The sequence below is a fragment of the Argopecten irradians genome, chromosome 3, assembly GCF_041381155.1.
Source record: "Argopecten irradians isolate NY chromosome 3, Ai_NY, whole genome shotgun sequence".
Classification (NCBI taxonomy): domain Eukaryota; kingdom Metazoa; phylum Mollusca; class Bivalvia; order Pectinida; family Pectinidae; genus Argopecten; species Argopecten irradians.
Window position 1 is genome coordinate 21,799,166 of NC_091136.1, and position 11,916 is coordinate 21,811,081.

General features: G+C 35.3%; 1 protein-coding gene across 1 annotated transcript; it reads left to right on the top strand.

Moving 5' to 3' along the window:
• The first annotated feature begins 1,646 nt into the window (after positions 1-1,646).
• LOC138317852 (uncharacterized) lies at positions 1,647-11,613 on the top strand. The gene is made up of 7 exons (XM_069259791.1): positions 1,647-2,986; positions 3,257-3,404; positions 3,881-3,989; positions 4,148-4,349; positions 6,061-6,149; positions 6,496-6,726; positions 7,873-11,613. Exons 1-7 carry the CDS (start codon positions 1,954-1,956, stop codon positions 9,244-9,246), a joined length of 3,186 nt encoding a protein of 1,061 aa, XP_069115892.1. The 5' UTR covers positions 1,647-1,953; the 3' UTR covers positions 9,247-11,613.
• Positions 11,614-11,916: the final 303 nt, after the last annotated feature.

Genomic DNA, 11,916 nt, shown 5'->3' on the forward strand with positions numbered 1-11,916 from the left:
AATGCAAAAGTGTCATATGTTAATTTACATTTATAAACCATCATCAATATATTGAACGAGATATTAAAGTCATATGTGCCATAACTGGGCGACAAAATTTTACATGCTATTTTTCTTCAGTGATGAACAAGGATTTTATAAGTGTTATATACGTCCATGGTCATGAATTAAACCAAGGAGACTTATAAATCTACGATTAAACTGTGAAAATCAATGGAATGGACAAACAAACATGTATGATGCCTTGTAAACATTAGAAACAACACTGATTTTATGCACTGTAAAAAAAAATCTTGGTTTTTATGTCTTATACAAATTGTATGTTTAGATGGAAACAGTTTAACACGCATGCAGAAATCCTTTATTCAGAGATTTTTATAGTATTATTTTATATTTAAATCTCTGCTTTATTATACTAATAACATTGTAAAAATGTAAAATGGAATTGTAGACCACAACTCGGCTTTATGGCCTGACAGTATATTGTACTGGCTTCACTGCATTGTTTATTTAAGGAATATATTTTTATTTGTTGAGGTTATGAGGGTATCATGATAATGGATCACGTGTAAATTATGTAACCCCGGCGTAGCCGAGTTACTTGTATATAAAATTTAAAATTTACAAGGGCTCCATTATCATTATACTTCATAACCTCTACAAAATAAAATTAAATATTATTAGACTTTTATTTTTTTCCTAATATATTAAAAAAACCAACTAATAACATATATATATAAGGCAGATTTAGCGAACTACATGTAATTCCTACGACATGAATACAGACACTTGTATATGTATATACGCTATGTCAAAAACATGTTTGCATCTAGATATGAACATGTTTATTTATGTGTTTTGAATTTATAATACCCCGATGGAATTAAAAAGTGGTGGCCAAATATTTATATTTATATCTCGTCCAATCAATCGAAAACTATTTTTATACCATCTGATCCTAGACGAATAGGCCTATATGTATCTTGGAAAAACCTCATGCATATGTAGGTCTACTCATGATCAATAAAGCCTATTACATCTACAAATGTATATGAACATGGTGTAGACTATACGAGGAGTACGTGTCATGCATATAAATAGATTATTAATAAAATTAACGGTAATGACGGCACGGTACGTATTCTCTATCACTGTTCTCAAACTGAAATATATTAATAGACTGTTCTGGAATCTACGACTTCGTCGGGTGTACACTATAGGCCTACATGTACATACGCTATATATCTGTCAACGTCACAAAAGGAGCTAAAAATAGCCATTTTTGTTGTGTAAGCACAAATGCGCATTACCCAGACGTTTAATACAAAAAATAAAACAAATAGCCGAAGTGTGTCCAACTAAATATTTTAAGTAACATGATATAATGATATAGCATGTGTTTCAGCACCCATTCTGATTAATTTTATGCACTAAATCCCGCCGCTTAGCACTTTACAAAAAAACATTCCACATTCTATTTTTATCTACTCATAACATGTATACGTGTTCTATAATTACACTTCTTTGTACGGATTTCGTTTTTGTTTCTTCTTAACTAAATGTCATTTTCTGATATGCTAAAATGTTTTGTTAATAAAATGCCGTCAAATATCGTATTATTTATCCTTAAAAATAACTACGCATATTAGGACTGATTCATGGAGCAAACTAGGTCGATCGGGTAAAAATAGTGGTGGCGAGGTCATTTCTATTTATAGATTGTAGACAGGTTTGTGCTTTTGTAGGGAAATCCCCGTTTTGCAGGCAAGCGTACTTGTCATTGGATAAAATAGCACACGTGACCGTGGGACTTTCCCGAAATGCCATTTTCCATGGTAGGTGTTTCGAAAGAAGATGTGAATTGTGTTGACGAATGATATTGTTGACGATTTCAAGGACGTTTGGAACGCAACGTGATGTTGTAAAGATGTAAATATTGACAGTTAAAGTATCATGATCGAGACGAGAGTTCAAGGAGTGAGAAAAATGTCTGGAAAAAGGAACAAATCTGGTCAAAAATCGCCTGGGCATGTTGTCGCCAGCGCGGAAAATTTGGCCGAGAAGGAGCAAGCAGATCGTATAGCGGCCGCGGAGGCTATGTCGTGTTTATCTTCAGTTATCCTATTGTCTTCCGAATTAGATAAGGATGCCAATGTGACCCCGCCAACTAAGTCGACAACGAGAGGCCAAAAGCGGACCCGAAATTCACAAAAGACAGTTCCCGTGAATAAATCTGGGACGGAATCGAAACGGGGAAAGTCCCGCAACGGGAGAGGCCGAGGGGCACGTTCAACCAATCATCAACGAGTTGCTAGTGTAATTAAGCACGAGGGGAATCCCCCGGATGCCGACAGCATGGTTGAAGGGGTTACAAATGATGCTCGAGAAGATGCAAGGTTAGGACATGCCACAGGGATTAAGAGCAATATTGAGTCCATATCACAAGAACCAGTGGGGCTAATTCCCCAAGGTTATCGTGTTGGCTCGGCACCCCCTAGACCACGTCAGAGTGGAGTAGCAACTCATCAGTCAGCTAATGAAGTACCCAACAACATACAAAGTGCTCTACAACTTGCTATATTGTCAAAGTTGACTGCCTCGACGAGAGAACAACATCAGACTTCAGGGGAACAGTTGGTACTTAAGCTCCCACTTGTGATAACCAATGACAATACTGAGCCAAAGTCGATGAAAAGTCCCACAGATGTGGTTAGTCCAGCTTCAGTAAGCAGCACAGATAGCATTGAGTTCACTCATTCATCAGTAGAAAAACTCCTACAACCTCCGAACAGTAATAAATTTGACTCTTTAGACTCTGCACTTCCTCTAAAAAAACGGAAATTGCTAAGTTATTTAAACAGTGCTAGCCAGGATGATGGTTCTTCTATAACAAGTAAAGCAGCAAAGCTTGAAGAAAGTGCTGATGTCGTTGACCTTACTACAGTCAAAGTTGAGCCAGAGTTTGCTCAGCACCAACAAGCTACAGGTAAAACTGATTAAGTCTCAACACACATGCTGTATATATATATTTTGATCAGTTGTGGGATCACAGTTTAATGTTGTTGAGCTGCTGAAATTAAATTGCTCAGTAAAATTACTTTAATGACTTGTAACATCTTACATTTTTTTCCAATAAATAAACAAGACTTTACGCTGTAGACTGGGAAAACTTTTGTCAAATGTTCATTATTTTTCAATTTTATAAGTGTATAGCAGTAGGCTACATAATAACAGACGTTACACATTTTCATTTTAGCACCACCCACCTCTGCCTCTTCTGCCGCTGTCAACATGACTCCAGTGACCTCTGCAACCTTGAACCCTGTGAGTGTTGACCCTCGTACCAGTCTTATGCTCCTAACAGAAATGCAGATGGCCCTTCAGCAAGATGAAGATGGTGACTTGTAAGTATGAGAAGGGATGTAAATTATTGTTCATGTAGATTCAATTAAATTGGCTCTAATTGGGGTTAACAACCCATGGCTTTATTTGAAGTTTATCAATTGGCTACATGTATGGCCAAGATGTATCTCATTTTATCAATTTAATGCATGATATATTGTAGTTATAGGATTAAACTATGGTAAACCGGCAAATGTCAGATCAGAGTTGTAGAAGCAAAGAACAATAAATTTTGAAGGAATTAAGATCAACTGTATTTTCTAATTTCAAAAAATTATTCAATTGACACATTCACACTGATAATTTGTTTCTTTATTCAGAATACAAGTCATTTTCTCATGTAACATTTGGATATGGTCAGATATTTTAGAATGTTGTCAAAGTCTTACATGTAGCAGTAAAGTATACATGTAGCAGTAAAGTATACATGTAGCAGTAAAGTATAAATATAATGAATCATTGATGTTATCCATTTTAGACCTCTACACATTGCTGTGGCCCAGGAGAATATCGTGATGGTGCAGAAGTTTGTACACCTGATGTCAATCTCTGGGAAGAGTGTGGACAAATACAACAAAGCTCAGCAGGTAGGACAGTGATTGATAGCCTCTGTTAACTTTTATGTGAGAGGCTAAATATTGTGTCAGAGGTTAACTTTTGTGTAGAAGGTCAACTTTTGATAATAAAGAGACTGAACATTTTACTTTATTGACTTGACCAAGAAATGCAACATTGTTTTTTGTAGACACCACTCCATTTAGCTGTTGAACTGGATTTTGTTGATGCAGTCAAGACTCTACTATTAGCAAGGGCAAATCCTAACCTGGTCAATAAACGTGGAGAGAATGCAATCCACCTAGCAGTCAAGGTCCAGTCATCTGACTGTCTCAGGTTTATGATACAGCACTGGCCGAATAAAACTGACCTCAACACCAGAAACTTTGAAGGTACAGTATACCACTACACAATAAAACTGACCTTAACACCAGAAACTTTGAAGGTACAGTATACCACTACACAATAAAACTGACCTCAACACCAGAAACTTTGAAGGTACAGTATACCACTACACAATAAAACTGACCTTAACACCAGAAACTTTGAAGGTACAGTATACCACTACACAATAAAACTGACCTCAACACCAGAAACTTTGAAGGTACAGTATACCACTACACAATAAAACCGACCTCAACACCAGAAACTTTGAAGGTACAGTATACCACTACACAATAAAACTGACCTTAACACCAGAAACTTTGAAGGTACAGTATACCACTTCACAATAAAACTGACCTTAACACCAGAAACTTTGAAGGTACAGTGTACCACTACACAATAAAACTGACCTCAACACCAGAAACTTTGAAGGTACAGTATACCACTACACAATAAAACTGACCTCAACACCAGAAACTTTGAAGGTACAGTATACCACTACACAATAAAACCGACCTCAACACCAGAAACTTTGAAGGTACAGTGTACCACTACACAATAAAACCGACCTTAGGCTTAACACCAGAAACTTTGAAGGTACAGTATACCACTACACAATAAAACTGACCTCAACACCAGAAACGTTGAAGGTACAGTATACCACTACACAATAAATCTGACCTCAACACCAGAAACTTTGAAGGTACAGTGTACCACTACACAATAAAACTGACCTCAACACCAGAAACTTTGAAGGTACAGTATACCACTACACAATAAAACTGACCTTAACACCAGAAACTTTGAAGGTACAGTATACCACTACACAATAAAACTGACCTTAACACCAGAAACTTTGAAGGTACAGTATACCACTACACAATAAAACTGACCTTAACACCAGAAACTTTGAAGGTACAGTATACCACTTCACAATAAAACTGACCTTAACACCAGAATCTTTGAAGGTACAGTATACCACTACACAATAAAACTGACCTCAACACCAGGAACTTTGAAGGTACAGAATATCACTACACAATAAAACCATGTTATTTCTCCGCCATTTGACATTATATTGTTTTAGAATAAAGCTGTCAGCCTCAAATTTGTGGTCTTATATCCATTTTATGTCATCTGAAGGGTCAGGATGACTTATAGACATTGTTCTTTGTCTGGGGTTGTTCGCCATGTGACGTTTGCTGTCTGTAATCTTTTCATTCAAGTAACTCTTTCTCAATACTTTATAGGCACAGGGTACTGATATTAGGCCTGTAGTATGCTGGGATGAAGAGCCCCAAGTGTATACAAATTATTGACCATAACCTTAAAATGTATTCATGGTTACAGCGGTCAACACTGCTGTAATGCCACAGTTAAACACCTACATCATTACTTATATTATGTTTTGACAGCATACATGTAAATTAAGTTTCTACAAATAAACAAAAATATTAAAAGGTCATTGTCAGCATATTCAAAAGTAAAATGCATGTACCCTGTAGTGAAAATGTGACATGCAGTACCACATTCAAACATTACCTTAAAACAAGATCAGACATGTGATGATAATTGATTTATTGTTTTAAAGTTTAATCAGGACACAGGTATAGTTATTCAGATTTTATGTCCATTTTGATAGAGCTATGGTGTATCAGTTATCCTTATAATGTCTATAATTAATGCTAGCTAGTAATAATTTGACTTCTACAATTGTAGGGTTAGCTCCCCTTCACACAGCAGTGGAGAGAAACAATAAGACGGTAGTAGAAATGCTTCTTCAAGCTGGTGCAGACATCAATATTCTGGTAAGTCATTTTATGGTTTTATCTATATTTTCTATTTCTTTCAAACTCTTTAAGCTCCTAATGGTTTCTACATGGTGCATATTTTAGTTTTAGACTGACAAAGGTCAGTTACCATTCTGTAACCATGATTCTTTTATGAAACGTTTTCAAGCAAGGATGAAATAAAGGAAAAATACACTTAATATCCTTTATTAATTTTCATAATATTGAAGACTAATCAGTGATGAGATTAACATTTATGATCCCTTTGGCATATTGTGTGAACCTACCGTACTACAAACTATTGAGATCTATACCTATAGACAGTAGATCACTGTAATCAATATTGTTTATGTCCTTTCTGTAGGATGGTAAGAGTGGGAAGACACCTTTATTCTATGCAGTGGAACACAACTTCCTAACAATGATTCAGTACCTGCTGTCAAGTGGTGCCAATGTTGATCTTGCCAACTATGCCGGTATAACAGTTGTGATGGCAGCCCAGGCCCGCGGCTACCAGGAGGCCGCTACCATCCTCCTGAAAGGGATGGACTCCCAGGCTTACAACGAAATCAAGGAGAGCACTCCTACTAAAAAGGTGAGGTCAAAGGTTAACGAATCGTAATGTTTTGATAACAGTACCAGTGTGACTCAACTTTGTTTAATCCAGTTTTTTGAGTACCTACAAAAACAAATCATATCAAAATTCCTAGGAGGTGATTTCAGATAATGAGTAAAATGTTTACATTAACATCAGACAATAATATAGAGTTCTATAAAAACCAAAAGAGGTAAATATCCATTTTATTAAAACTTAATCAGATAAGAACACTTGAAAACATTCTCAAAGATTGATTGTGCTCCTTGTTTTACAAATAGTTTATAAAGATCATAAGGATGAAAAGGCTATATTCTATTTAACACTTTCCGTACCGTTTATAGTCGACATAATTTTACCAACTCTTTTCCTTATTGTTGACTATGGTCGACACTCGATATTGGCGTTCATTCTTCACAATAAATTTCTTATTAAACTGTATTTTGAAATTTTCAAGTGAACATAATAGTTATAAATTAAAACACATGAATGTAATTAGCTAACATTTTAGATTATTTTTATTTCTTTGTTTTACTTAGCCATATTTAAAACTTACTGTCTCTGTGGAATTATTTGTTATTAAGTAGTATTTTGGTTGCTGTAAACATACATATGTACTTATTTTAACGGTACACATTTAGTGTTATTTTAGAGCTTTTCGCACTGTCTTTAAAGCGCTAATTTATGTACAGTGTTAAGCAAAAGGGTATTTCTGTTATTGAAAACCATCAAAATGCTAACTAATATAAATCCACGCAAATAAATGATAATTTACAATTTTTCACATATGCACGAAAATTAGTGTGTTTACAGTAATTAAGTGAAATTTTGAAAAGTTATAGTCAAATCTAGCTTTGAATATTTTAAAATGTGGTTGTCAAAGTTACTTGAGATTCTGTTCTAGATTATGTTATCCTCTTAGTGTGTCGGATTATCTAACTAGTGTGTCGGATTATCTAACTAGTGTGTCGATTATCGTGTGTCGGATTATCTAACTAGTGTGTCGGATTATCTAACTAGTGTGTCAGATTATCTAACTAGTGTGTCAGATTATCTAACTAGTGTGTCAGATTATCTAACTAGTGTGTCAGATTATCTAACTACTGTGTTGGATTATCTAACTAGTTTGATGTTTTGTCATTTCAGATTCCAATTCCCAGAATTCCAAGTAAATCTCACCTGATAGTAAACAGTGAGGCAGTCAACACTTCAAATACAACAAAGAATTATAAATTCAGTATTAACAATACAGACTCCAATTCGAGTGAGTCGTCTGTGCAACCCTACCAAGGAGTAATTGCCCAACGTTTAGCAGAGGAACCGATGATTGTAGGTGATTCTTTGGGAATTAAAAAAGAAATGAATGGTGACATGCGACTTGCTGGATACCAACTTATCAATTTTGTCCCAGCAAACTTGCTCAATGGCTGTAATCAGCCAGAACGTATGATTCCACAAACACAAAGTAAAGATGAAGTGACGATAGCCGAAACACTGCCTCAGTTTTCTCCGGCTTCCTCTCTGTCCTCAAGTGTCATTAGACTAGGTATTGAATCAAAGGACTCACCGTCTCCTCCCAATCATAGCGCTACAGTTAATCACATCACAGAGAGGAGCCAATCTTCCCCGTCTCCGAAAAATCACATCCAAACCACTCAGAACCAAAGTGTGGCCCCAACAAGTCAACTCCATGAGAGCCAAGCTCCAACAACTACGAACCAAAACATCCAGAGCCACCATGTATCTACTGTTCTTAGTTCTATCAGAAACCAAGCAATGCATCATAACTTTCATCCTTATAAATCACCCCCAGGCTTAGATAACTCTAAAACAGAGGCCAGTAACCCTCGTCCCGTGGAGTCGTTTCCCTTTACAGAAAGACATTCCCATCACCTTACAGAGACCTCAGTGAGATCAGTGGAAGGTTCTGACACAGGCTCTATAAAACCAGCAGAAGGATCCTTACATCCAGGTGAGAATCCAGTCCATCAAAGTGGCTGTTCCACCAAGGCTGTCAACCAGCATACCATTCAGCAGAGAGAAATGTCTCAAATCCATGTTAATAATACACAACACCTTGTAAATAACGCTTCTAATCCAATGAAAATCAGTTCATCACCACCAGGAACAACATCAGTGAATCCTTTAAACAGTTCTGTGTATCCTACTGGAAACCCTAGAGACAAACCCACTCACCCAAAAAGTAGTTCCCAACACCAGAGGGACGGCTCCCCCTACCGCACCAACTCGCAGAAACGAATAGTTAAAGTGAATTCCAGTGGCAAAATGCATGTTGAGAAATCTGGGTCTGGGTCAAAAGGTCAAAGTTCGGGATCATCTAAGGGATCAATGCCAGCCTCCCAAATGTATCATCTAACTAATATTTCTAGGTCAACAAAGAACATACTGGCAGCCAAGCTGCAGGGAATATATACTTCAAAGGCTAACCGACCACTTAACCTAAGTACTGGTTGTACAGGAGCTGACAGTGAGAGTGTGTCCATGAAGGAAGAATCATAGTGTCAAAGGGAATTGATGTTTAATATGTAGTATTTGTTTTTGGTTCTTTGGTATTCATTCTATCTGTATTGTAGATTTTGAGCAAAATTTGGCCATTTTCATATATCTGAGAATTTTCAACTACCTTATTCGACCCGATAAGTGCCAATGCAATGGCATTAAAAAAATTCAACAAATAAAAAGGTGCATAATAAGATGAAATTATTGCAAACCTTGACAGTTTTGATCTTCATTTATGCCTGGGTGCCTCAAAAGAGGGAGGGTGCTTATTGGGTCGAATACAGTAATTATTCTACTTTCACTTTCCCTATAGTTTGGCAGATGAATATTTAAACTGTACCCTGAGAAAATATTAATCAGGAACTAGCTTGACCTTATATATTCTTGTATTCATTGAAGGCATTTTATAGTGGCAATAAGAATAATTTCATATTCTTTAAAGCCATAAATGAAACCCAGAGTTTTTTGAGTTGTTGAGTAAGGTTTATACAATGTAACTTAACTGTGTTTTCCTTATAATAATAAGTTGCTTCAATGCTATAGAATATTCACTTTCCTTGTCATAAAACCAATAGAAGTTTATGCAATTGACTTTTTTTTCTCTTTTCTCTGTATTTATTTTGAATGTCTTCCTTATAATGACTTGAATTTAAACTCTTCAAACATTAAACATGCTGTAATGTATATTAAAAATGGAATTTATCTTACTGTTATTTGCTTTAATGTAAAATCTATCTGTCCAATGTAAGCAGTTAATATGGGTGTACTTTGTAGCAGATACTTGAGAACTACATGAAAATAACAGTATGTAATTACCATGTAACAAGTATTTGTATACTTTGTAACTATGTAATAAGTAAAGTATCTGTGCACTAAATGTAACTAGTAAGTATCAGTGTGTGCTACAATTACTAAGTATTAAGCTTAGTACACTAAATGTATAGCTATAGCTACATATAAGTTATGTAGCTATATATAGTATGTGTGTAATGTCACCAGTGAATGTGTGCTACATTTTGTATGTAACAGGTATGGGGCTACCATACATTGGTATGTATGTAATGTATATAGTGTTGAACAATAGAATTACACCACAATGGTGCAATGCATGTAAGGTTTTATGTGGTAAATTGTAGGCCTTTCAGAAAGTGACTTTCACAAGGCTTCACCATAACCATTAGTCATTCTATAAAGGTATTAGAATGTAATATGCATTTGTAGAATAATACATGCTTAATGAAAATGTGCAGGTAAATTAGGTACACATGTACCTTATTATGTTAGGTGGTATCCACATGTGTTAGGGATATACTGTACATATAAATACCTTATATATGTTTCTACAGAAGATGCACATGTGTATTTGTACTTGTACACATACCTTGTATATGTTCCACACATGTACTAAGAAAATGTGTCCTATGCTTATAGCCTGTATATACTAATTCTGAATGTGTGTATTTAGTTCTGTCCAAAGGGCAGCTTGCCGATGTCTTTGTCTTGGAATGGATGCTAGAGAGAGGCACTGGACATGAATTATAACACAAAATATTCCTATTGATATTCAAGATCCCTTATCCCTATGTTTGTGCTGTGTGAATGTATTTACACATAGGTAAGGTTCTGTACATATGATGAGAAAAATGTTATTAGAATTGTTACCATGGAGTTTGGTACATATTGGTACTATGTAATTGGTTGTGTGAAGGAGTTTTTCATACCTTTCATGATTTTGGGCATTCTTCAGATTTAAGTATAAGATTCTGCATGTATTCACAATTAACTATGGCTTTTCATTTAGGAATTTGTTCAAAATTGGATAATATCAGTACATAATTTACAGTTATCATTAAGAATGGCCGTACCATTGTCGTAGATATCTTGAAAAGAAATCTTATTTGCAAATCACCAGATAGGGATGATGATGAAGTAGTGGAGCCTTAATTTATGATAGTGTGATTAAACCAATCATTTTCTATGTAAAGAAATAAGCCTAGTGTTTTCTAAATTGAAATGAAAGTAAATCTAAAAATAGATATATATAGTTTCGTTAAAAATCTGATGATTTTTACTGTATACAAACTGGATATGGGTTTATCTGCGGTATTCTGGTGTCCATCAGCTTACAATTGTTTTATGCTTGTAATGAGTTATTCAGCTCTGTGCATTGAAACTTTATTATCTTTTGTTATAGTTACGATATGATGAAGAAAATTGTTCCGAAATTCTCGTGCTAGATATATGGGTCCATGTTGGTGTTTATTATTCATTTCATTTGATCGCATTTATTTCATCGTTGTTAAACATTAGTGAAATATACTGTCTTGATGACAGTTGTTTTTTCATTAAATAAACTTTATTACAGAACTTGTTTGTTCTCCTGATTTGTTTCCTTATCAGAATAGTAGATCTGATCTACACGAGTTACTTCCCTTCGTTTCCCTCTGTCAGTACTGAAGTACATTTTGTAACTCTGGTATTAGTAAATCATTAAGGAATCATCAGGGTATTTTAAGGTACCCGAGGTAAAATGTCATCCTTATCTATTCCTAATTTGACTTTCTTACATGTATGTAGAAGAAACCTGTACCAATGGTTCTTGTCATTTGATCAAGTGACTTTGGATTCTTTTTCAAATTAATTACAGTCAAAGACGTAATATTATCAACG